General features: G+C 44.1%; 1 protein-coding gene across 6 annotated transcripts in view; it reads left to right on the plus strand.

Moving 5' to 3' along the window:
• Positions 1–26,340, plus strand: part of rph3ab (rabphilin 3A homolog (mouse), b) — a 189,377-nt gene extending 163,037 nt beyond the window's left edge. For 5 of the 6 annotated variants that reach the window (XM_078421804.1, XM_078421802.1, XM_078421803.1 and 2 more), the window contains 4 exons: positions 1,595–1,746; positions 3,820–3,901; positions 5,797–5,893; positions 18,397–26,340. In XM_078421804.1, the coding sequence (XP_078277930.1) occupies positions 1,595–1,746; positions 3,820–3,901; positions 5,797–5,893; positions 18,397–18,527 (462 nt within the window). In that variant the 3' untranslated portion in view covers positions 18,528–26,340. The remainder of the gene's footprint in view (positions 1–1,594; positions 1,747–3,819; positions 3,902–5,796; positions 5,894–18,396) is intronic. The other variant, XM_078421807.1, reaches the window with a different exon arrangement.
• The last annotated feature ends 1,568 nt before the right edge of the window (positions 26,341–27,908 follow it).

The following is a 27,908-nucleotide window of genomic DNA, read 5'->3' on the forward strand; positions in this document are numbered from 1 at the left end:
AAGACATAGAGGTTTGTAGGTTAATTGGCTTCGGTAAAATTGTAAATTGTCCCTAGTGTGTGTAGGATGGTGTTAATGTGCGGGGATCGCAGGTCAGTGCGGACTCGATTGGCGGAAGGGCCTGTTTCCGCACTGCATCTTTAAACTAAACTACCTCTCCCTGAACAATATGTATGCTATAGTTTCCCACATATGTTCTATGTTACCACTCCCTGTGTGGAAATTTGTACCACAGTTTTGCATACGGTTCCGCTGGTACCTCTCCCTGTACAATATTTGTGCCACGGTTTTACATATGATTCCGCTAGTCTGTTTCCTCTCTACAGTTTTCCCATGGTACATTTTCACTGCACAGAATCTGCTGAAGATTCCCAATTCATTTCTTGTGGAATACCTTTTCTGTACAGTATCTCTGGCATACTTTCCTCTGTCTTCTCTGGAGCTCAACAGACTCTCGTAACGCATCTTACGGAAAGAGTGCAGCCCTCCTTGTTTAGGAACCCTCTCCCTGATAAGATAATCCCGTGTCCAAACCTATGTTTTTCTAGGAAAGATTAATTGGAAAGTTGAAGCAGGCCAGGGCATACATGTCACTAGCAGGAAGCAATCAAGTCCCAAAGTACAGACCAGTGGGGCAGTTGCCTTTAGTTTGGTCTAAGGACCAAAGGGGTGGCACAGGGCACAGCAGTAGATTGCTGCCTTACAGTGCCAGAGACCCGGATTAGATCCTGACTCTGGGTGCTGTCTGTACAGAGTTTGTACGTTCTCACTGTGACCACATGGGTTTTCTCTGGATGCTTCGGTTTCCTTCCATGCTCCAAAGACGTGCAGGTTTGTAGGTTAATTGACTTCTCTAAATTGTAAATTGTCCCTAGTGTGTAGGATAGTGCTAGTGTATGGGGTGATCGCTGGTTGGTGCGGATTCGATGGTCCGAACGGCCTCTTTCCGTGCTGTATCTCTAAAGTCTAAAGTCGATAAAGTGAAATCTTGGGGTAAAAATGCATAGTTCCCCAAAAGAAGGGACACAACTGGACAGATCGGTGAGAAAGGCACATGGTAAGCTTGCCTTCATTGTCCAAGACATTGAGTATAAGTATTGGGACATCATATTACGGTTTTACAAATATTTGGTTGGGCCACATTGGCACAGAGTGTGCAGTTCTGGTAGCCTCGCTGTCGGAAGGTTGTGATACAGCTGGAGAGGATGCAGAAACGATTCACAGAAATGTTGCCTGGACTGGAAGACTTGAGTTATGAGGAGAGATGGATAGACACAAAGTGCATACTTTGGGGGTGGGGGGGAGAGACACCATTTTCACATAGAGGGTGGTACCTACATGAAATAAGTGGCCAGAGGAAGTGACGATAGGCGGGCACAATACAACCTTTGAAAGACACAGACAGTACATGGTTCGGAAAGTTTGGAGGGAGATGGACTGTGGGACTAGCTCAGTTAGGCAGCCAGGTTGGCATGGATGAGTTGGGCAGAAGGGCATGCAATGTAGACAGTTGCATAGCTGGGTAGCTGTATGAATAATGGGACCTGTTCTCCGGACAGCTCGCACTGACATACTCTCTGCCCTCTCCCTGCAGGCTGAGCATGGTGCTGAAACGGAAGAGCGGGGCCGAATCCTCATCTCGCTCCTGTACAGTAGTCAGCAGGGCGGCCTGATCGTGGGAATTATACGCTGTGTTCATTTGGCTGCCATGGATACCAATGGATACTCTGACCCATTTGTCAAAATGTATGTAAACCTCTCGCTGTTTGCTGCTTGCTGACCCCTTTCTCGTGTGGCAAGGCACCATCTCTTTCAAAATAGGGTGTTTGGATTCTTGTGTAGAAAGAAACTGCAGTGCTGGTTTATACCAAAGACAAACACAAAGTGCTACAGTAACTCAGCGTGTCAGGCAGCATCTCTGGAGATAAAGGATAAAACAAGAGACTGAGGCCTCGGTTTAGTAAACTAAACTAAATTGATGTTTCAAGGGTACCATCCTTTTTCTCCAGAGATGCTGCCTGACCCGCAGAGTTACTCCAACAATTGTGTGTCTGGTTTCTTCCCTGTTCTTCTGACAAATATCAATTTAGTTTAGTTTATTAAACCAAGACCTCAGCTCCCACAGTCTCTTTATTTGCTCCCTTAGACTGCTGATTTTTCTCCCTGGAACACTGGTTCTGCTTCCTCAAAGCGCCAGGTTTGCTCTCTCAAAGCATCGATTTTGCTTTCCTGGAGAGTTGTTCTATGCAACGATATGAGCACACAGGCGCAGTGGTAGAGTCGCCCCCTTACAGCGCCAGAGACCCAAGTTCGATCTTGACAATGGGTGGTGTCTGTACAGAGTTTGTACGTTCCCCCTGTGACCGCGTGGTGACCATGTGCTCCGGTTTCCTCCCACATCCCCAAAACATGCAGGTTTGTAGGTCAATTGGCTTCTGAAAATTGTTCCTGGTGTATAGGACATAGAGTTCATGTACTGGTAATCAGTGGTCGGCGCAGAATCTGTGGGCCAAAGGGCCTTCCAAAAACGCACTGATTTGTAGATTAATTGGCTTCTGTAAATTGCCCCTAGAATCTAGGATATGAAAGTGGAATAACATAGAAGTGTATGAGTGATGGTCAGTGTGGACTCGGTGGGTGAAGGGCCTGTTTCCAAATTGTAGCTCTAAACTAAACTAATATGAAAAACAATTATATATGAACCTCTATCGTTTACCTGGGAGTCTCTTCCATTGGCAGGGCTTTGGGTAAATAGTGATGACTGTCTGCAGTGAACAAGGCAGCTGAGGAGAGAATGTTCATCATGGTTACTTGCAAGGTTTATCCTCAGTCTCTCATTTTAGTTGAATTGTTCACACCGTTCAGTTTTCCTTTTTTTTCCTGGACAAGGAGCTTTTATTGCATAATCATAGTTACAAGTACTGCAAAGATCAAAACTGCCCAGCAGTTTTCAAAGATCATCGATCATCAACTTATTACATTATCATCTATACCCACCCCACCCCTCCTTGGCAACCAGCAGTCACAGAAGACCTTCAGAGTCCCTGTGGATATCACATGTTCCCTCTCCAGGGACACATGGACTTGACCGTAGACCTGGAAGGGGGAGGCAAGAATTTGACTCAGGAAGAACCCTCGACTGCCCGCTGCCTGGACCCTTGATGGCTATCTTGTCCATGCCCAGGAACAGTTCAGATTTCCTCTGTCCATCAGTCATTATCCTGGACAAATGTAAAGGAATATACATTGGTTACAAGGGGATAGAGAAAGTACGGTGGTGGCGCAATAGTAGTGTTGCTGCCTTACAGCGCCAGAGACCTGGGTTCAATCCTGACTACGGGTGCTGAAATTTGTACGTTCTCCCTGTGACTGCGTGGGTTTTCTCCAGCTGCTCCGGTTTCCTCCCATATTCTAAAGACTTGCAGGTTTGTAGGTTAATTGGCTTTGGTAAAGATTGTAAATTGTCCTTCGTGTGTAGGATAGCGTTAGTGTACGGGGATCGCTAATCGGCACGGACTCGGTGGGCCAAAGGGCCTGTGTCCCCACTGGAAATCTAAACTAAAATTAAACTAAGAAAGCCTGCAAAATAGCCTTGATCTAATTGAATGGCAAAAAGCAGTGCTAAATGGGCCCGTTCTGTCCCTATGGAGAATGTGTTGGTTCTTTGATCAAACCAAAGGCAGCTTCCCTGGTGGTCTGTTTTTTGGGACTTGATTCTTCCATCGAGTGACATATTTTCCCCACCTCATGAAACCCATGTCTTAGCATTCAGGGTAATCATTTGGAAATTTCACAACAATGTTTTTTGGCTTCTTTCAGCTGTCTCAAGCCTAACATGGGAAAAAAGACCAAGCAAAAAACACAGATCAAGAAAAAGACACTGAACCCTGAATTTAATGAGGTGAGATTTATTCATCTTGTATAAACATTCAGAGGAAGCAACGCCTTGTAATAGTCCTTCCAGATTTACTGCCTGGGTGATCCCTTACTCAAAAATGTTTGGCTTAATGGAAGAAACTTAAAACCAAAGTGACACAGTTGATATATCATCCATAAAAAACTTGTAGAGCCCAACATAGACCTCATGGTCTGGAATAGGTAACATTTGGGGTTGAGATTCTTCTTTAGACGGTGAATCAGGGGAGAGGGAAACCAGAGGAATGAAAAGGTACAGAGAATAAATGAATGAAAAGTATGAAAAGAACAAATCAAAGCCAGCAAGGATGATCAAGAAAAGATAGAGCCCACAATGGTCCGTTGCAGGCTGTGGAAAAGGTGATAGCGAGTAGATTTAAGCAGGGAAACTAAGCAGGATGCCAGAGAAACTAGTAGGACAACTAGGGTGGAGGAGGCATGGAAACAGACCGAATGCAAGGCCAGGTAGCATCTCTGGAGAAAATGGATAGGTGACATTTTGGGTCAGGACCTTTCTTCAGACCTGAAGAAGGGTCGTGATCCGAAACAACACTTATTTATTTTCTCCAGAGATGCTGCCTGACCCGCTGAGTCACACCAGCATTTTATGTCTGTGTTCAGATAAACGTTTCATACATTTATATAACCCGGATTAAGGCTTCTTATAAAGACGACAAATGGTTACATTATGGAGATACCAAGATTTAATCGCCTAACATCACAAAGCTGAGTGCATCTGCTGCAAATACAGCACAAATATATTAATCGTTATTATTGTTGGAAGCCATTATTGGTTTAACAAACAAAGCCTTGCAGTTGTGGGAAAGCAGTCCTATTTCACACCCGGACATCTGGTGATGGAGATGTGTACAGCCCTTGTTCATTATTTTCCCAGACAGTGTAAGGGTACATTCATAGGCAGGAGCCCCATTATAGAGTGTGTAGAAAGGAACTGCAGATACTGCTATATACCGAAGATAGATACAGTGCTGGAGAAACTCAGCGGGCCAGGCAGCAACTCTGGAGAAAAAGGATGGGTGACATTTCAGAACTTACCTCCAGTTCCCTGCCCTCTACTTTCAGTCTGAAGAAGGATCCTGACACGAAACGTCACCCATCCCAGACTATTTTTGTAAACCACCATTCACAATTACATGTTTCTAAAACAATAACTGCTCTTTGGGAAGAGTTTGAGCATATTGAGAGTCAGCAGATATCCCAAAGTATTATGCAGAGACCTTGTCCCAGTAGACTTCATAGAAACAAAGAAACTGCAGATGCTGGATTACAACAAAGGATACAAAGTGCTGGAGTAATTCAGTGGGTCCGGAGAACATGGATAGATGATGTTTCGTGTCGGGACCCTTCTTCAAACTGATTGTAAAGGGGCGGGGGAGTTGCAAGAGAGGAGGGGTAGAACAAAGTGTGGCAGGAAATAGGTGAGCACAGGCGAGGGGCAAGTGTCATTTAGAAATATGCAGCATGGAAATGAGACCTTCGACCCGACTTGCTCATGTCGACCAACAGGCCCCATCTACACCAGTCCCACCTGCCTGCATTTGGCCCATATTCCCTTAAACCCATCCTATCCATATAACTGTGTAAATGTCTCTTAAATGTGATAGTACCTGCCTCAACTACCTCCTCCGGCAGCTCGTTCCATACACCCACCAACCTTTGTGTGAAAAAGTTACCCTTCAGGTTCCTATTAAATCTTTCTCCCCCTCAACTTTAACCTATTAAATCTGTTCCCAGTCTTCACGCAGCCCGTTCCCTTCTTCAGGCTTCAACCCGATTGAATCTCTGCTGTTAATTTGCTTGTGGTATTATACAGAAGTACAGGATCATTGCGGTTCATCAGTGTGATTCCTGTTTCTGTAGGAATTCTTCTATGACATTAAGCACAGTGACCTGGCTAAGAAAACCCTGGAGCTCTCCGTGTGGGATTACGACATTGGCAAAGCCAATGATTACATCGGTGAGTTATGACTTGGAACAGGTACATTGTAGGGAGTGAGTACATCCTAAGTAAGGCACGGCATTCAGACTTTAGCTTTTAATTGGCTTCCGTTTGCAGATTCGTTGCTGTGAAATCAAAATCCACATGTGAGGGATTTTCACAATTAGCACAGTTCTTGCAGGTTGCTGAAATTTGACACAAAAACGTACACATTTGTACCATGCCACACCTCATTGTATTATCGTTAGATACAGCTGAACAGACGTCAGAAGGCAATTGAACAAGCAGGTCTAATGCGGTTGGATTTCCTCAGGTATGTTAGACCTGGAGGTTGCAGAAATATTGTTTTGTTTTGTTTTGTTTTAGGGCGCTGCTTCCTTTAATTTAGCTCTCTCATCCTGACTCAGCACTTTTGTGTTTGCCTGATTCCCACGGTGACAGCACTCTGTACTGCAGACACACGCAACAACGTCCGAAAAGTCCAATACGTATCTCTCAATCTGCTGCAATGCTTTTTCACTGTTTCTTTTGCCTGTGATCAGAGCAGAGTCCAATCATTTTTTAAGAGCCCTTATCAAATTTGTTTTGCTAAAAAGGATAGTCTCTTAATTGCTTCACACAATGCACACAAACTGGAAAGGATGCAGAAAAAAATGACTATATGTTGCCAGGACTCAAGGGCCTGAGCTATCGGGAGAGGTTGTGTAGGCTAGGACATTATTCCTTGGAGAACAGGAGGATGAGGGGTGATCTTATTAGAGTTTTACAAAATCATGAGAGGAATAGTTTGGGTAGATGCACAAAGCCACTTGCCCAGAGAAGGGGAATTGAGAACCAGAGGACATAGGTTTAAGGTGAGGGGAGTGGGGAAAAATGTAATAGGAACCTGAGGGGTAACATTTGCACACAAAGGGTGGTGGAGCAAGCTGCCAGAGGAGGTTGTTGAGGCAGGTACCATCGCAACATTTCATAGAAACATAGAAAATAGGTGCAGGAGTAGACCATTCGGCCCTTCGAGCTAGCTCCGCCATTCAATATGATCATGGCTGATCATCCAAAATCAGTACCCCGTTCCAGCTTTTTCCCCATATCCCTTGATTCCCGTAACCCTAAGAGCTCTATCTAGCTCTCTCTTGAAAACATCCAGTGAACTGGCCTCCACTGCCTTCTGTGGCAGAGAATTCCACAGATTCACAACTCTCTGGATGAAAAGGTTTTTCCTCATCTCAGTCCTAAATGGCCGACCCCTTATTCTTAAACTGTGACCCCTGGTTCTGGACTCCACCAACATCGGGAACATTTTTCCTGCATCTGCCCTGTCCAATCCTCTAAGAATTTTATATGTTTCTATAAGAACCCCTCTCATCCTTCTAAATTCCAGCGAATTCAAGCCCAGTCGACCCATTCTTTCATCATATGTCAGTCTTGCCATTCCGGGAATTAGCCTGGTGAACCTATACTGCACTTCCTCAATAGCAATAATGTCCTTCCTCAAATTAGGAGATGAAAATTGCACACTCAGCACAGCTCAGCAATTGCTCCTCAGCACTGTTACCAATTTGGCTGGCCCAATCGAAATGTAGATTAAAGTCACCCATGATAACCGCTGTGGCTTTGCTACGCGCATCCCTAATTTCCTGCATGATGCTATCCCCAACCTCCCCACTGATCTTTGGTGCTTTGTACACAACTCCAACAAGTGTTTTCTGCCCTTGGCTATTTCGCAGTTCTACCCATACTGATTCGACCGCATCCAAGCTAATGTCTCTCCTTGCTATTGCATGAATCTCCTCTTTAACCAGCAATGCCACCCCACCTCCTCTTCCTTTCTGCCATGTCTCCATAATTCCAACTATATCATATCCCTTAACTACTAACTGCAGATTCAATTCATCCACCTTATTTTGAATGCTCCTCGCATTAAGGCACAAAGCTTTCAGGATCGTTTTTCTTATCTCGCTTCTACTTTTTGATTCAGAAACATTTGGACAGGTACGTGAATAGGACAAGTTTAGAGGGATATAGGCTAATCGCAGGCAGGTGGGACGAGTATAGATGGGACATGTTGGTTGTTGTGGGCATATTGGACCGAAGGGTCTGTTTCCCCAATGAAAATAGACACAAAATAGTGGAGTAACTCAGCGAGCCAGGCAGCATCTCTGGAAAAAATGAATAGGTGACGTTTCTGGTCAGGACCCTTCTTTCGTCTGAAATCAGCATTTGCAGTTCCTGCCTAAACATTTTGGCTGTTTCCACACTGTATGACTCTGTGACTTTATGACAATTGTACCTGAATTCAGATTAATCACAAAATGTTCCTCTCATTCATTTCCACATGGTATCTAACATTTGGGCATCTATTCCACACAATGGAGTCAGTCACACATCATAAAACAGACCTTTCAACCCATCAGTTCTGCTCCGACTATCCAGCACCCAATTAAACTAATCCTATACTCATTCCATTTCATTCACCCCTATGTTCAATCCCTCGATTCTCCCACTCAACCACATACTTACAGCCAATTTACAGTGGCCAATTTGGGTGGCACAGTGGCGCAGCGGCAGAGTTGCTGCCTTACAGCACCGGAGACCCAAGTTCAATCCTGGAGTGTTGGAGGAAACTGGAGGACCCGGAGAAACCCCATGCGGTCACAGGGGAAACATACAAACTCCGTACAGACAGCACCCGTAGTCAGGATTGAACCCGGGTCTCTCGTGCTGTAAGGCTGCAACTCTACCATGATGCCACTGTGTCGAACAATTTCTGCTTTCCAAAGTACACTTCACAATCTGTCTAGGTAAAATGGATCTATGTTTTTAGGAATTCAGAAGAGGCGATATAATTGAAAGATATGCAAACACTCCCTAACTTACTCAAAAGGTGACTTAGATAAACTTGCAATTATGTAAACAATTCTGTACTCAGTCCCTAGTGCAATCAAGGCAGGTTGTGATTTCCACGACACTGTACCATCACTCAAGTTTACATCGGAAAGAAGCCGGGAATGGTGGCATGCTTACCCAGAAGGCCGCATGTCGCAGGAAGTGCCACAATGCCGAGAGATGGTGATTCCGACTTGTGTAAAACCTGATTTACATAAGAGTTCAAGGAATGTAACCCTTACGTGAGTCGGAGATTGCCTGTGTTAATATAGGAGAGTTTGACAGGATGAATGAAGAGACGCTCCATTCAGGGCGGCACAGTGGCGCGGTGGTAGAGTTGCTGCCTTATAGCGCCAGAGACCCGGGTTCGATCCTGACTACTGGTGCTGTCTGTACAGAGTTTGTACGTTCTTCATGTGACCCTGTGGGTTTCCCCCGGGTGCTCCGGTTTCCTCCCACACTCCAAAGACGTACAGGTTTGTTGGCTAATTGGCTTTGGGAAAAACTATAAATGGTCCCTAGTGTGTGTGGGATAGTGCTAGTGTACGGGGATCGCTGGTCGGCGCAGACTCGATGGGCTGAAGGGCCTGTTTCCACTCTATCTCTAAACTCTAAAGCTGTCAAGAACCAAACGTCATGGCCTCAGGAGGCAGAGTGTGAAGCCATGAGTGAGAAGAATTGTCATCACTCAGAGAGTTATGAGTCTTTAGTATTCCCTTCCAGTGAGGGTTGTAGTCATTTAGCTGTTGAGAATATGTAACTCTGATTAACTGTGAACCAACAGCCGTTCAAAGAGTGGCCAGATGGAGCTGATGCAAAAGTCAATCTTACTTCAGTGACAAAGAAAGCATGTGGCCTACACATGCTCCCATTTCCCTACATCTCTCCAAGGGACACATTTGGATGAGACCTGTCGGCCAATGTTGCCCAATTCAAGTCCCATCTGAGACCCACATTGGAAACTCAAAGTTAATATTCTAGTGCAATGTTGAGGATTCAAAACTTTAAAGGCTGGTTGTGCTACCTGAAACATCCGATTTGCATACTTCATTTACAGCAGTATGTTTTTAGAACTGTTAACTGTTTTATTAGAGTTGTTATTAGTTATTTTCTAATAACAACTATTAGAAAATAGTTATTGGGCAAATTGTGTACAATTGTCCTATTGTGCAAATAATAGGACATTATTGTGCAAATAATAAGACATTATTATGCAAATAATAGGACATTATTGTCCTAATTATGCAAAACTGGAGAAACATTTAGAAAATAATTACAAAATCTGAAAATATCAATTTGTAAATTACTTTCACTGTGAGGCAACCATGGTGTTGAAGAAGGGCGTTGACCCAAAATGTCACTTCCTTTTCTCCAGTTAGTTACTCCAGCCTTTTGTGTCTGCCGATGGTGTTTAAATATTTGAGTGCTTAGAGATGCGCAGAATGTGCAGAATGATATTGCTACCTGAAATGGAATGGCACATGGTTGAGGTGCAAAGGTTGGAAGGATGAGGCTGTGAAAGGTTAAAATGTCAGTCTTTCCCCCATCGTGGACAGGAAAAGAGCACAAAACCATTTGGCATGGTGGTGCAGCGGTAGAGTTGCTGCCCTACAGTGCTTGCAGCGCCAGAGACCTGGGTTCGATCCAGACAATGGGTGCTGTCTGTACGGACTTTGTACACTCTCCACATGATCTGCTTGGGGTTTTCTCCGAGATCTTCGGTTTCCTCCCGCATTCCAAAGGCGTCCAGGTTTGCAGGTTAATTGGCTTGGTATAAGTGTAAATTGTCCCCAGTGTGTGCAGAGTCCGGGAGCAGAGCAAGGACGCCCGTTGGCTGAGAAGACAAGTGAGTGCTAATTACAGTGGAAAAGGCAGTTTAAAAAGAGCGCCAAAAGGACGCTAGTAGTCAGTTTGAAAAGTCCGGGAGCAGAGCAAGGACGCCCGTTGGCTGAGAAGACAAGTGAGTGCTAATTACAGTGGAAAAGGCAGATAAATTGGACAATCAGGCAATTTAATTGGTGATATAAGTAAGACTTGCAAAAGGGTGCAGCCCTGTTCAGGTGCAGCCCAGTGAGGGAAGTGCGAGTCTTTGGCTGCGAGTCTTCGGCGAGGAGGCTGAGGTGAGGAGGGTACAATTGTTTTAAGCCAGACACAAGGTAATGGCGGAAAAGTTGGTGCACTGTGTTTCCTGCAGGATGTGGGAAGACAGGGATGTCGCTGGAGCTTCTGGGAGCTACACCTGCAAGAACTGTGTCCAGGTGCAGCTCCTGAAGGGACGTGTGGTGAAGTTGGAGAGGCAGTTGGATGACCTCAGGGCCATCCGGGAATGCGAGAGTTTCCTCGACAGGACCTATTGTGAGGCTGTCACGCCAAGGGTCCAGGTCGAGCGAAGGTGGGAGACTGTTTCAGGGGGGAGTGGACGTGGACTACAGGAGACCCCAATGGCTGTGCCTATTGCAAATAGGTATACCCTCTTGGGAACTGTCGGGGCAGAAGACGTTTGCAGTCCGAGTGGCGGACCTGTTGGCAAGGATACTCGACAGGGGAGACCGAAGTCAGGAAGAGCCGTAGTGGTCGGTGACTCCATCGTCCGAGGGACGGATAGAATATTCTGTGGCAGCAGGAGGGACTTGAGGATGGTCTGTTGCCTCCCTGGTGCCAGGGTTCAACACATCACGGACCGGCTTCAGAAAATCCTAGTGAGGGAAGGCGATCAACCTGAAGTCGTTGTGCATGTGGGCACGAATGACGTCGGGCGGAAGAGGAAGGAGGTGCTACAGCGGGAGTTTAGAGATTTGGGAAAAACACTGAGAAGTAGGACGTCGAAGGTGGTTATCTCTGGACTGCTACCGGTACCTCGTGCTGGTGAGGCCAGGAACAGAGAGATAGAGGGTATGAATATATGGCTGAGGGGCTGGTGCAGAGAGCAGGGATTTAGATTTCTGGACCACTGGGATCTCTTCTGGGCTAGGGGTGACTTGTACAAAAGGGACGGGTTACATCTTAACAGCAGGGGAACAAACATTCTGGCAGGCAGGTTTGCTAGTGTGACACCTGTGGCTTTAAACTAAGTAGTGGGGGGGAGGGGTTGACAAATTGTGAATATGAAGATGAGGTAAAAAAAGGGAATACAGGAGATATTGCAAAAGACTCTCGGAAGAATGGGAACAGAAGTTCTAGAGGGGAAAAGAAATTAAGGGCAGGGCCAATTGTGACCGATGTGAGAGGGGAGGTGAATACAGAAGTTAAAGTGTTGTACTTAAATGCGCGTAGTATAAAAAATAAAGTGGATGAGCTTGAGGCTCAGTTAGTCATGGGCAAGTATGATGTTGTAGGGATCACTGAGACATGGCTACAAGAGGACCAGGGCTGGGAACTGAATATTCAGGGGTACACAACGTATAGAAAAGACAGACAGGTTGGCAGAGGGGGTGGGGTTGCTCTGATGGTAAGGAATGATATTCATTCCCTTGCAAAGGGTGACATAGAATCAGGAGATGTTGAATCAGTATGGATAGAAATGAGAAATTGTAAGGGTAAAAAGACCCTAATGGGAGTTATCTATAGGCCCCCAAACAGTAGCCTCGACATAGGGTGCAAGTTGAATCAGGAGATAAAATTGGCGTGTCAAAAATGTAATGCTACGGTGGTTATGGGAGATTTCAACATGCAGGTAGACTGGGAAAATCAGGTTGGAAATGGACCCCAGGAAAGAGAGTTTGTAGAGTGCCTTCGAGATGGATTCTTAGAACAGCTTGTACTGGAGCCTACCAGGGAGAAGGCAATTCTGGATTTAGTGTTGTGTAATGATCCTGATCTGATAAGGGGACTAGAGGTAAAAGAGCCATTAGGAGGCAGTGATCACAACATGATAAGTTTTACTCTGCAAATGGAAAGGCAGAAGGGAAAATCGAAGTGTCGGTATTACAGTATAGCAAAGGGGATTACGGAGGCATGAGGCAGGAGCTGGCCAAAATTGACTGGAAGGAGGCCCTAGCAGGGAAGACGGTAGAACAGCAATGGCAGGTATTCCTGGGAATAATGCAGAGGTTGCAGGATCAATTTATTCCAAAGAGGCGGAAAGACTCTAAGGGGAGTAAGAGACACCTGTGGCTGACAAGGGAAGTCAGGGACAGCATAAAAATTAAGGAGAGAAAGTATAACATGGCAAAGAAGAGTGGGAAGACAGAGGATTGGGACTCTTTTAAAGAGCAACAAAAGTTAACTAAAAAGGCAATACGGGGAGAAAAGATGAGGTACGAGGGTAAACTAGCCAATAATATAAAGGAGGATAGCAAAAGTTTTTTTAGGTACGTGAAGAGGAAAAAAATAGTCAAGGCAAATGTGGGTCCCTTGAAGACAGAAACAGGGGAATTTATTATGGGGAACAAAGAAATGGCAGACGAGTTAAACCGTTACTTTGGATCTGTCTTCACTGAGGAAGATACACACAATCTCCCAAATGTTCTAGGGGTCGGAGAACCTAGGGTGATGGAGGAACTGAAGGAAATCCACATTAGGCAGGAAATGGTTTTGGGTAGACTGATGGGACTGAAGGCTGATAAATCCCCAGGGCCTGATGGTCTGCATCCCAGGGTACTTAAGGAGGTGGCTCTAGAAATAGTGGAAGCATTGGAGATCATTTTTCAATGTTCTATAGATTCAGGATCAGTTCCGGTGGATTGGAGGATAGCAAATGTTACCCCACTTTTTAAGAAAGGAGGGAGAGAGAAAACGGGTAATTATAGACCAGTTAGTCTGACATCAGTGGTGGGGAAGATGCTGGAGTCAATTATAAAAGACGAAATTGCTGAGCATTTGGATAGCAGTAACGGGATCATTCCGAGTCAGCATGGATTTACGAAGGGGAAATCATGCTTGACAAATCTACTGGAATTTTTTGAGGATGTAACTAGGAAAATTGACAAGGGAGAGTCGGTGGATGTGGTGTACCTCGACTTTCAGAAAGCCTTCGACAAGGTCCCACACAGGAGATTAGTGGGCAAAATTAGGGCACATGGTATTGGGGGTAGGGTACTGACATGGATAGAAAATTGGTTGACAGACAGAAAGCAAAGAGTGGGGATAAATGGGTCCCTTTCGGAATGGGAGACAGTGACCAGTGGGGTACCGCAAGGTTCGGTGCTGGGACCCCAGCTATTTACGATATACATTAATGACTTAGACGAAGGGATTAAAAGTACCATTAGCAAATTTGCAGATGATACTAAGCTGGGGGGTAGTGTGAATTGTGAGGAAGATGCAATAAGGCTGCAGGGTGACTTGGACAGGTTGTGTGAGTGGGCGGATACATGGCAGATGCAGTTTAATGTAGATAAGTGTGAGGCTATTCACTTTGGAAGTAAGAATAGAAAGGCAGCTTATTATCTGAATGGTGTCAAGTTAGGAGGAGGGGGAGTTCAACGAGATCTGGGTGTCCTAGTGCATCAGTCAATGAAAGGAAGCATGCAGGTACAGCAGGCAGTGAAGAAAGCCAATGGAATGTTGGCCTTCGTAACAAGAGGAGTTGAGTATAGGAGCAAAGAGGTCCTTCTACAGTTGTACCGGGCCCTGGTGAGACCGCACCTGGAGTACTGTGTGCAGTTTTGGTCTCCAAATTTGAGGAAGGATATTCTTGCTATGGAGGGCGTGCAGCGTAGGTTCACTAGGTTAATTCCCGGAATGGCGGGACTGTCGTATGTTGAAAGGCTGGAGCGATTGGGCTTGTATACACTGGAATTTAGAAGGATGAGGGGGGATCTTATTGAAACATATAAGATAATTAGGGGATTGGACACATTAGAGGCAGGAAACATGTTCCCAATGTTGGGGGAGTCCAGAACAAGGGGCCACAGTTTAAGAATAAGGGGTAGGCCATTTAGAACGGAGATGAGGAAGAACTTTTTCAGTCAGAGAGTGGTGAAGGTGTGGAATTCTCTGCCTCAGAAGACAGTGGAGGCCAGTTCGTTGGATGCTTTCAAGAGAGAGCTGGATAGAGCTCTTAAGGATAGCGGAGTGAGGGGGTATGGGGAGAAGGCAGGAACGGGGTACTGATTGAGAGTGATCAGCCATGATCGCATTGAATGGCGGTGCTGGCTCGAAGGGCTGAATGGCCTACTCCTGCACCTATTGTCTATTGTCTATTGTCTATTGTCTATTGTGTGGTAATGTGCGGGGATCATTGGTCGGTGCGGTCACGCGCTGTATCTCTAAACTAAACTAAACTAAACAATGGGTGGCGCATTGGTGCAGTGGGTAGAGCTCTATCTCACAGCGCCTGAGATCCAGGTTCGATCCTGACCTCAGGTCCTGTCTGTGGAGTTTGCACTTTCTCCCTGTGACCATGTGTATTTCTTCCAGGTGCTCCGATTTCCTCCCAAATCCCAAAGACGTGTGGATTTGTAGGTTAATTGGCCTCTGTAAATTGCCCGTGGTGCGTAGGGAGTGGTTGGTATGGACTTGGTGGGCCGAAGGGCCTGTTCTCATGCTGTACCTTTAAATCAAGATCAAAAAAGCTCATGGCTTTCCCTTGGAAAAAAACAGCAAGAAACAGTTAAAATCTGACGCAGGCAACTCCTACCACCTCCGGTCACCTCTCTCCACCACCTCACCTCCATCTACCACGACACACCCTCACCAGCCCCCCCTTCCACAATCCCCTTCTCCCATCAAACAGTAGCCCCGGCTATACCTTATTATTGAAAGACACAAAGTGCTGGAGTAACTCAGCAGGTCAGACAGCATCTCTGGAGAACGTGGATAAGTGACGTTTCGGGTTGCTGGATGCTGCCTGAGCCGCTGAATTACTCCAGTATTTTGTGTCGTTCCTTGGTAAATCAGCATCCGGAGTTTTTTGTTTCTACAATACCTTAATGTGGTTGCTACAGAATCAGGCGAAGATCAGAAACTCAGCAAAGGCTCTTCCTGCATCTGGCACCTCCCAGGAAAATTACATTAAAGTCATTTACTCTGACTTTTAAACTTAAACTGATCACCTTTCGGCACTGTCACTCAGATTGTAACATGTTGACAATTTGTTCAGCCTCCCATTCATCCATCTCTGATCAATCGAGTTAGGCTGCAATTGAACTAGTAATATTGTCTAAATCAGAGAAAGTCCACCTTAAGCGGATTAGTCCTGTCCTCTAAGAATGCTAATCCTATTATAGTTGTAAAAGATCTGTTGGCATTATGAGATATTCCTGTGCTGAGTTAGTTTATTATTGTCACGTGTACCTGTTATGTTTTTCACATGTACTTCTTATGTTTTGTGTTGGGTAAGAGCTTGAGTACTCGAGTATTCAACATGATTTTACTTTAACTTTTTCATCACTCAGCTTCCTGAGACTTTCTATGGGTTGAGGTTAATTATTGTCACAGGTACCAAAGCACAGTGAAAACTTTTGTTTTGGATACTATCCAATCAGATCAGATAATATTATACATGAATACAATCAAGTCAGACTCAAGAACAATATGTAGAGCAAAGGGGAAGATACAGAGTGCAGAATATAGTTCTCAGTATTGTAGCGCACAAGTTCCATAGATGAAGTCCAATGTCCGCAATGGGGTAAAGGTGAATCAATTAGTGCCTTAGCTTATGGAAGAGCTGTTCAGAATCCTGATAACAGAGGGAAGAAGCTGTCCCTGAGTCTGGTGGTACGCGTTTTCAAGCTTCTGTACCTTCTGCCCAATGGAAGTGGGGAGAAGAAGGAATGACGGGTATGGGACAGGTCTTTGATTATGTTGGCTGCTTTTCTGAGGCAACGTGGTGTAGATGGACTCATTGGTGGGGAGTCTGGTCTGTGTGATGGACTGAGCTAGAAAGGAATTGGGGTTATTTCAGCCTTTGCTTGAATGGAGTCTCCCTTAAGATGCAGGCTCCTTCAGGTGGTGAACGTGTAACTCACTTACTGAGGTAAAAGAGGAAGCAGACCGAGGGACAAGGACGGACACATGGGAGTGAGCACTCCGCTGCTGGGGGAAGGAACAAAGGAGGACCTGGCTTGGGGGACACGCCGTGAGGGCGGGGGGAAGAACCATGGGGAACCAGTGTGGGGGGACCGCCATGAGAGAGGGGGAAGAGCAATGGACAATGGAGAACCTGGCTTGGGGGGACTGCCGTAAGGGAGGGGGAGGGAGGGAGAACAAAGGGGGACGTGGCGCGGGGGTACTTTGTAACTTTGTATGCGTCCTTCATGGTCGACTATTTGCATTCCTTGGGTATGCAAGCAAAGAATTTCACTGTGACATGTCACATGTGACAATAAAGTATTCATTCATTCATTTATTCAACTCCTTCTAACAGAGACTGAGCTGCTGTCTATTTTTGACATTTCCTGTTTACTTTTACTTCCTATTATAGAGACATTGAGCTATGCAGCAGGAAACGGGCCCTTCGGCCCAACCTTTCCATGCTAACTAACCGAGCTAGTCCCACTTGCCTGCGTCTGACCCATATCCCTCCAAGCCTTTCCTATCCATGCACCTGTCCATATGTCTTTTAAATGTATTTATACACATCTCTATCACTTCCTCTTGCAGCTCGTTCCATAGACCCACCACCCTCCACCTCAACTGAAATAGTTGCCCCTCGGGTCCCTTTTTGCCTGATAATTATTTGACAAGTAACATGTTCTTCAGCTTCAGTCCAGTTGAAAATCAGAGAGTCTGAAGAAAAGTCTCGACCCAAAATGTCACCTATTCCTTTTCTCCAGAGATGCTGCCCGACCCACTGAATTTATTCCAGCATCTTTGGTGTAAACCAGCATCTACAGTTCCTTCCAACACCTCCAGTGTCAGTCAGGTTGTGACTAACTCGAAACTAGCCGGTAATCTAACCTGAATCTTGCTATAAGACCCAAGGCATTCACTCAGTGCAACAACAACTTACATTTGTGTAACATCACTGTGGAAATAGATCATCCTCAACACCATAAGGAGGCTTAAGTTGAGATGCACGGAATTGACCAAAAGCATGAAGAAACAAGAAACTGCAGATGCTGGTTTACAAAAAAAGACACACAGTGCTGGAGAAACTCAGCGGGTCAGACAGCAACTCTGGTGAAAATGGATAGGCGACATTTTGGATTGGCACCCTTCTTCCCGAAACATCTGTCTGTGTTCTCCAGAGATGCTACCTGACCTGCTGAGTTACTCCAGCACTATGTGACTTTCTTTGAACAAAACTATGGATTATTTTGCTGATAAATGATCTTGGATTCAAGTCTTGCATATCTGCAAACTTAGACTAACTGTCACAATACTTGTGAGGGTATTGCTCCAGTAGTAGTGTCAAGTACTCAAGTTAGTCAAGTATTACCTTGAAGGGCTTAGCTGTAAGTCTTGAGGCCTGATATTGGATAGAAATGTTCAGTTAATCATAGTCTAACTGTCGTGACTAAGTTCCAGGAGAAGAATTAGGCCATTCGACCCATCAGGTCTACTCAACCATTCAATCATGGCTGATCTACTTTCCCTCTCAACCCCATTCTCCTGCCTTCTCCCCATAATCCCTGACACCTGTACTAATCAAGAATGTGTCAATCTCCACCTTAAATTGGAGAACTATCTTCATTGTCTTCCTTGTTCCTTTGATGTTCTTTGCTTCTAACACCCTGTTCCTCTCCTCTTAGGCGGTATTATTCTGGGCATCAATGCCAAAGGAGACTGCTTGAAGCACTGGTATGAATGCCTGAAGAACAAGGATAAGAAGACTGAACGCTGGCACACACTGTACAATGCAAACCCTATCCCCAGTGATTGAGGAGTGTCCAATCGAGCCAAGGTTTTACTTACCACCATTATTCACTTCCCTTTCCATTCCCTTTCTTTGTTCCTCTCCTCCTGCTTAAGACACTTTGATGAAGGGTCACCATCTTCATGAAAAATATTTAACAAACATTAATCCTTTGTTGACATTCTAGATATGTGTTGATATAATCCCTCCGGAACATTACCACATCAGACATACAAGCTGCCACTGTGAGAAAAATTATGCATGATTCTTCCGGCATTATTTCTCTTTAAAATGGTGCCAAATTATGTACTGGAAAGAGTTTGTTCCATTACGTTCCTACATGGGTTTGTGGCTCTGTCTGTACTTTAAGTAAATAAACTCACTCTGGCAAGAACCAGCTGAACTACACATTGAGCTGAAGGACCATGAGCACATTTTGCTAGATAAATGCTACAATATATCTTGACCAGTACAGGCAGGAGACTAGACTATTGCCTCTGGGAAGCAGCCCTCAGTTTTCAACCCCCTCCTCTTGACCTACACTCACCAGGGCAGCACAGTGGCACAGCTGGTAGAGCTGCTGCCTCACAGCGTCCGAGACCCAGTTTTGATCCTGACCTTGGATGCTGTCTGTGGAGTTTACACATCTCCCTCTGACGGCATGCGTCTCCTCTGGGTGTTCCAGTTTCCTCCCACGTCCCAAAGACATGGGGTTTATGTTAATTTACCTCTGTAAATTAGCTTCCAATGTGTAGGGAGTGGAGGAGGAAGTGGAATAACATAGAACTAGTGTGGACTCGATGGGCCGAAAGGCCTGTTTCCATGTTGTATGTCTAAACTAAAACTAATTTAAAATAAATACAACTTCCCACCCTGGAGGCAGATAGTATTTTGGGAAGGAATTTGCCTGGAATCTGACCTTTTTAAATGACACAAGGAATGGAAAGTGCTTCTTAAACAACATTGAACCCCAGTGGCTAAAGTTTGACTAATTGCTAAGGTCAGATGATTTGTGTTCAGGTTTGTTACAGAAGGAATTAATGTTTTCAATGCCCTAAATATAATGTGCTAGAGTTGGATGTTCAGGAACTGATCCATTAAAATTGAAAATTACGTACAACTCTCACTTATTAAAAATGAGGGTGGAGAATTGTAAATTGGATACCAGATAGCCAGTCATCTAGAAACTATGGGTAGGGATCGAGTGACCGGACCTTCTTGTAAACCTTCGATTGATCAGAGGGGCCCCACATAGAGGGGGATTATGCCTGTCATGGGAGTGGCCAGTTTAGGCCAGTAGTCATAGTTCAGTTTAGAGATCCAGCATGGAAACAGGCCCTTCAGCCCACTGAGTCTGTGCCGACCAAGAATCACCCATAGGCTAGTTTTATCCTGCACACTAGGGACAATTTACAGAAGCCTATTAATCTACAAACCTGTCTTTGTAGTGTGGGAGAAAACCGGAGCACCTGGAGAAAACCCACGTAGTCACATGGAGAGCATACAACTCCATACAGACAGCACATGCTGTCCGGATCGAACTCGGGTCTCTGACGCTGTAAGGCAGCAATTCTACCGCTGCGTCGTCTCTGGATGTCATTTCTATGGTCTTAAAGACGTCATTCCATGAAGTCCCTCATTGAGCTTGTTTAGTTTAGTGTAATATATTATTCTCAGCTGTGCTGAGGTGTCCAGTCAGAGAATATACTATACATGAATACAACCAAGCTGTCCACAGTGCACAAATAAAGGATAAAGGGCACCACAGTTAGTGCAAAGTCTGATAAAGTTCAATAATAAATCATTCAAATGTCTCCATTGAGGTAGCTGGAAGGTTGAAACTTAAGACAGTTTATTGAGCCACCAAGGAAACTGCCCAACAGCAGTACAGTAAGTAGGGATGACGTGTGGGTAGTCACATTGGCAGCACCTGTGTACATCAAGGATTGGCAGCACCTGTGTACATCAAGGATCTTGTTTGCTAGAACTGTTTACTATATTTATGAATTACTTAAATGTCAAGAAAGCCTTGTGTTCAAATTTACAGATAACACAAAATATTGCATGCGGTTTAGACCGAAGCATTAATTGAGGGCTGTTGTACTAAAACAAAGGGTAGCACTTCATCAAACAATATCAGCATAGGCAAACGTAAGGTTGTCCATTTTGGACATTAAGAAAGTAGCACTTCCAAACCAGTGGAATGCTGGAAGCAGTGGAGGTCCATAGAAACGTAGGGTAGAAGTGGGAGGAGATGTCAGTGCACACAGATCATTACCATGTCATGGGAAAGGTAAAAGGCCGGAGGAGGCACAAGTAGACCTGATGTTCTTAGGCACTCCACAACCCCTCCTCAACAGATGCTGCTCAATCTGCTGAGTCCCTCCAGTAATTTGCTTTATGCTTGAGGCTGAGAGAACTGTGGTACAAGGAGACAACAGTTATGCTTCAGCTGTACAAACCCCTGGCCAGAGTGCAATGGGCATTTCTGGGCACCACGTTTAGTTTCGCTGATTGTCATGTTTTCCAAAGTACAGTGAAAAACTTTTTTGTTGCGTGCTATCCAGTCAGCGGAAAGATTATACATGATTACAATCAAGCCGTCCATAGTGTACAGATACAGGATAAAGTTAATAACGTTTCGGGCAAGATAAAATCCAGTAAAGTCTGATTAAAGGTAGTCCGAGGATCTCCAATGAGGTAGATGGCAGGTCAGGACCGCTCTCTAGTTGGTGATAGGATGATTAGGAAGAACATGCCAGACTTGAAAGGTGTGTTCCATTTCTTATCTGGGCCTTCAAGCATTAAATTAAGATGAATAATTAAACAAAGTAGGGTTGTGCTCCATGGAATTTGCAAGTAGTTGATGGCAAATGGGTCACGGAAGTTTAAACATCCTTTCTGCAAATTGGAATTTCTGTTCAATTGTTAATCTTTGATTGGGATATTAATAGATCATTGTTGAGCGACAATACTCACCGAGTTGGACACAAAGTAGGTTATTTGGCTTGTGTAAATTTCCCCTATTGTGCACGACATGAAACGAGTGTGAACGGGTGATCGATGGTCAGCGTTGACACGATGGGCCAAAGGACCAGTTTCCACACTAATCTCTCTAAACTCTAAACCTCTTTTGTTCTATTTTCAGCAATATCAAGCCACAGGCAAGGTGAAGAGACCAGTATTAAAAGGGAAAATAAATTAAATTCAAATGCTTAAATCTGCAATGGGAAACCACTGAACATTTGTGGATGATTTAATTATTGTGACATTGAGCTGCTAAATAAGAAAAAAGAAGGGGATTAGGTCATTTGTACTTGCCTCCCTTTGTGTAAGATTATTAATGCATACTGTGCCCTTATCTCATTAACCCTGGAGCAAGGTTATGACGTCAGCAGGGGGAAGTTCTGCGTTAGGCTGCCACTTATCATGATCTGAAAGCTTAAATCATGAACTTCAAGGGAGATTACTTTGGATTGTACAGGGTATGTGGCAGTGAGTCAGAGCAGAAAGTCAGAGCAGTGAGCCCAGCCAGTCCAGGCTGGCATCTATGTGCTATTACAAGTGTATACATGTTCCTGTATTCCCTTCTTCCTCTTCTGCTTGTGCAGCCTCCTCATAATACAAGTTCCTCTTATAGAACGGAAACAGGCCCTTCAGCTCAACTGGTTATCCATAAATGGGCTCTGCATGGATGGGTTGTCCATGAATGGGTTGCATATGGATGGGTTGTCCATGAATAGACTCTCCGTGGATTGGATGTCCATGGAATGGTTGTCCATGAATGGGCTCTCCAAGGATAGGTTGTCTGTGGATGGTTGTCATGAATGGGCTCTCCTGGAAAGGTTTGTCGATGGATGGGTTGTCCATGAATGGGCTCTCAATGGATAGGTTGTCCATGGATTGTTGTCATGAATGGGTTCTCCATGGAATCGCACTCAATGGATGACCTGTTACTGTGGTTACTGAGCTTGGCTCCATCATCATCCATGGATGATCCATAATCAAACGCTATGGGAAGAAGGTGGGAAAATGGGAATGAAAGGGAAAGATAGATTAGCTATGATTGAATGGTGGAGTGGACTCGATGGGCTGAATGGCCTAATTCTGTTCCAATGACTTATGAACGTATGGAGACACTCTCATCCCTTACCCTGGAGAGTTCAGTCACGTAAATTTTGGAAATTTAATCCGAAGAACATTAGATTGTCACTCCCGAGCATTTTGGAGGATTAATACCAAATCAAATAATAGTTATGATCGGTTTTAATTAAAACCATATAATATTTAACTATCGTGGCACATCAACAAATTTTACCTATACATCTAATGACTCCCTAAATATGGAATTCTCCTGAAAAGCAATTTGGTTATTAAGGCAAGAGTATCTGAGCATTGTGGATTGAACCTCTTAGTAAATTCATGTGTTTTATTTGTACAAACTATTAATTTCTAGCTTTTTCAGGCTTCTAATCCAAGTTAAGTTAGTAGTTTGGTGTGACAGTATACCCTAAAGCAAGTTCAATAATAATACCAGCGGGCAAAACTGGAATAATGCTCAGACCAAGGCATCCTCTTTACTAATGGTTGACAAATCTTGGGCTTTATATTCTTTTTAATAGGAACTCATGGCCAGGATTAGGGCAATTGAAACATCATCTCCAGGTATGGACCTGATGACAAACTGGGCGCAATGCCACCAATTCAGATGGTGACTCACTGTATAAGGTGAGACAGATGCAAGCTGATCAGTGCCTTAATTCTGTTTACCTGTAACTTTCCCGTTACAGAGAGCTGCAATCGGGCGATGTTTTGAGATTTTCGAGTGATAAATAGGAAGTAGACATTGATCACCTTGTTCTTTCACCTTTGAATATGACTAATACTAACCAGGAATAAAGGTCGAAAGAATTATCACTTATGCTGCGGTGGCCCTGACTGAACGGAGCTGGGGTGAGCTGTTGGTCTGACAGCAAAACCATTGACTATAATACATCCAAATCAATCTCCAACAGAGGCAGAAATAATTGTATTATCAGGTTGAAACTCGAGTTTGGGCGGGTCTCTTCATATTGTGTGTGGAGATAATCTGACCCTTGCAGAATTATTCTGTTTGAGCTTAATACAAGGTGAAAATGGAAGATATACAGTTGTTCCTTCTGCAGTTCTTTGAGCCCTCATCTGCTGGAGGCTAAATTCTTCTCCAGGCATTTACTGCCTCGCGAATAAATACAACAGTAACAGCTACTTGTAAATTTACGGCACTTCTAGCATAGTGAAACAGCACAACGCATTTCATGGGAACAGAATGTGACACTAATTCATATAATGGCATTTTAGGATAGAGAGTCAAGAGTGTTTTAAAGTCATATGTCCCAAATCAGAATGAAATGGAACAAAACAGATCAAACAAAACTGAATTTTACAAATGTCTTGAAGAAGGCACAGAGGTTCAGAGAGGCGTAGGGAGAGAATTCCAGAACATTTCCAGACAGCTGAATGGTGAGCAAAATTAACTTTGTTCTTTCGTAGGCTGATTGTAAACTTTAACTTTAATATTAGTGAGGCTGTACTAGCAATTCAGTTGATGTAGAATGAATGGCTGTCCATTTTTTAACGTACTACCATAGAGACACAAATTCCAAGTATTCAGAGTTAAAACTGAACAATCTGAACTACATTGGGGGAACGTTTAAATGCATGAAAGTTCGTCTGAAAGATTTTTAAAAATTAGATTGACAAAGAATCGTTGTCTAATACACAAATCTTCATTAGTGGACGGTGGGAGGACTTTGGAAGAAAAAATACATATAACTCAATATTTCCACAAACAGCTGTCTTGAAGGAAAATCCATCCCTTCCAAATAGAGAACTAATAAAATAATCATTGTCTTCCTGTTGCACTTTTTTTTTAAAAATCCAACTCTGCCAATGTTCGACCAAAGACTTTGACTGTAAGTCTGTTGAGGACATCTTGTCTAACAGCCTGGAGATTGGAGATGAATATGAGGAGCAAGTGGGAAGAAACAAATGGTGATGGAATGATCTCGTACCTTAAGGTGTCTTGAATTCTTTGAGAATAAGATATGATACAGTATTTAATCAAATGTGATGGGAATTGCTTGTCTTGGAATGTAATTAGATTCATTTTCTGCTGAATTAATTGGCCAGACGGTTTGACAGCTCTGATGCCTTCTCTGGTGGCTCATGGTCCCCAGGTCCCCATTGAGCTGACAGCTTGACTTCACACCAATTTAATTTTCATCACTGAAGCTTAAATTTCAGGTGAACACTTTCTAGAATAGTGCATTTGTGGACGTTTGTGACCATATTTATAATATGCAGTCAGGGTAAATTCACCCTACACCTAATTTTCTCTATTTTTGTAAATAACGCTATCTGGTGCAGAATAGTAGATTTGACTGTGCACATCGCTGAGTATGTGAAGTTAGTATACTTAACATTACAGTATTACAGCATTATGCAGCTGTGCTAGTGGGTACAGCATCCTGTATAAACAGCTTCTAGAGCCTATGTCTGAAGTTGGATCTTTTATTACGTAAATGGTTTTAGCCCTTATTTCATCCCTATGCATCCCCGAAGCGTATCACAATATTACAGGACTCATTTAGATGTACAGCCACTAACAATGGCAGGGTCACCATCCACAGGCCATCGGGCTAACATTCATCCTGCATCCCAGGACTGTCAATACCACTCCGTTAGGCTTCGTGGAGTGACAGTGACTCGCTGGGGTTTTCAGGAGTGACACCAAGACAAGCTGCTAGCACATTCACACTTGCTACGCTTTGGCAGAATTGGCCCGCTGAGATTCCATGTAGACTTGCCAAAACTTACCAAATCTCACCAGGATAAAATGGAGCTTCCTGCAACCTCGTGAATATGGATATACAGTTTCTCAATAAATGGGTTCTGTTCATTTTTTACCAAATCTCTACTAATTGTATTCCGTGTGGGTTTGTTTGGGGGTTGGGAAATTATTAGTTAAAGAGAGCTGCAATACACAACTGCCAAAACAGATGTGTATAGCAATTCATTCTTCCCTCGCACAATTAAAGCATGGAATAGTCCTCACCCTACTATAGTTACTCAACCAGACACAACTAAATTTAAGGTAGCTCTTCTTCTCCATGAAGCCCTTCTTGCTTAAGTCCATACTCCGCCACCTCCAGTTTAAATTCCATTTGGAATATTTTGGAGGACCAAGAACATTTGGTGGCAAAATGGGGATCGTTACTTGCAAGATTTTCTGCCTTTTGCTTTTCAGCGTTCAAATGCACACTGTACTATTTTCCACATCTACAACTTGAGATGGATCTCAAACAGACCCTATAATCTCTGTCTCTTTGCATCTCTTTATCTCTCTGTAATCTACTTGCTGCTATGAATTAAGGCAGTGCATGTTGCTACATATCAGGCACTTCTGACGACCACCTAAAATTGGGGGCTTTTGAGGGGGGTGGGGGATGAGAAATAGTTGTTTAGTTTCAGTGGATAATCAGATCTAATTTGATGCTAATATTTTAAAGATATCACATCCAGAAAATGCCACTCGGTATGCTGATAGCAAAAGATGTTTGTAGCCCCTAGCTCTGTTTTCAGCAGCATGTAATACCTTCTTAATCAGCATGCCCAAACTGATTACCTTGAAATCTGCATGATGTTTGGAGTGAACTTGGGTTCAAGGATGCATAAAAGAAGTAAGACTTAATTTTGTATTGAGGTGCCTGCAATATTGAGAGCGTCTTCTGGTGCATGTAGATATAAAACTCTATTAATCACTTTCTCCTGATGATGCTTATAAAGTGATACCACATTACTACTGCCTCGCTCTGTTGATTTACACATCCAGCCTTTGAATCGCGTCTGACCTTAAATCCGTGGAATAACAAGGAACTGCAGATGCCGGTTTATACTCGAGATGGACACAAAATGGTGTAGTAACTCAGACTCCTCTCAATAGACAGAAATGTAAAAAGGTAGCGCAGTTTAGTTTAATGACAGCCGTGAGTCGTGACCACCTTACGTTGGTGAGGGCAGAAATGAACATTGCACTAAAAGACACAAAGTTCTGGAGTAACCCAGCGGGTCAGGCAGCATCTCTGAAGAATCTGGATAGGCGACATTTCGGGTCGGAACCCTTCTTCAGACTTGATTGTATTAAATCTATGGTGCAGATGGGTGAAGACATTGCTGCCTGGAAATTGGAGCCATGAGCACGCACAAGTCATACACACAAGCAATTTAACCCAAGTTCGATCATGCTGACAATCAATTTTGGATAGAACCCCCCCCCCCCCCCCCGAATGGAAATGGACCCAGGCATTCTGAGTGTAAATCACACGAGGGCTTTACAGCATGACTTCTGCATCAAACATACGCTGTTCATTGTCGAAACAAAGAACTTCAGTTGCTGGTTAATACACAAAAGGACACAAAGTGCTGGAGTAAATCAGTGAGTCAGGCAGCATCTCTGGAGATAGTTGGCATTTTGGGCTGAGACCTTTCTTCAGACTGGATAGGTGATGCTTTGGGTCAAGATCCTTCTTCAAACTCATGAAGAATTGAAAAAGGTTCTTGACACAAAGCATCACCTATCCATGTTCTAGAAGATGTTGCCTGAACTGCTGAGTTACTCTAGCACTTTGTGTCCTTTAGTGCAGAGTTCCTTTCTGCCTTCATCAACATAAAATGGTCACAACCCACAGCGCTACCTTCTTGCATTTCTGTCTTTTGAAAGAAGCCTCGATAAACGTAAGAAAACAGGAGCTTGAAACTGCGTAGACTGCATGCCTTCCGGGACCCGCAGAGTGTGTGAATGAGCTATCTTCTCCAAATACTAAAGTACTCAGTCCAGTCCTGCACATGTTGTCATAGCCAGTGGAAACTCCAGATCATCATTGTGGACACAGCGTGGGTGCTTCACAAACTCCGCAACCTACTTTGGTTTTAGTTTTATAGATACAGCGTGGAAACTGTCCCTTTTTTCCCCACCGAGTCCGTGCCGACCAGCGATCACCCTGTATGCTAGTTCACACTTGAGAAATTTACAATTTTACGGAAGCCAATTAAACTACGAACCTGCATGTCTTTAGAGTGTGATTGAGACGAGGAAAAACTTCTTCACCCAGAGAGTTGTGAATCTGTGGAATTGTCTGCCGCAGAAGGCAGTGGAGGCCAATTCACTGGACGTTTTCAAGAGAGAGTTAGATTTAGCTCTTAGGTCTAAATGAATCAAGGGATATGGGGAGAAAGCAGGAACGGGGTACTGATTTTAGATGACCAGCCATGAACATATTGAATGGCGGTGCTGGCTGGAAGGGCCGAATGGCCTACTCCTGCACCTATTTTTCTATGTGGTGGAGGTATCTCTACTGCTGTCCCACC

The sequence above is a fragment of the Rhinoraja longicauda genome, chromosome 25 (genome assembly GCF_053455715.1).
Source record: "Rhinoraja longicauda isolate Sanriku21f chromosome 25, sRhiLon1.1, whole genome shotgun sequence".
NCBI classification, from domain to species: domain Eukaryota; kingdom Metazoa; phylum Chordata; class Chondrichthyes; order Rajiformes; family Arhynchobatidae; genus Rhinoraja; species Rhinoraja longicauda.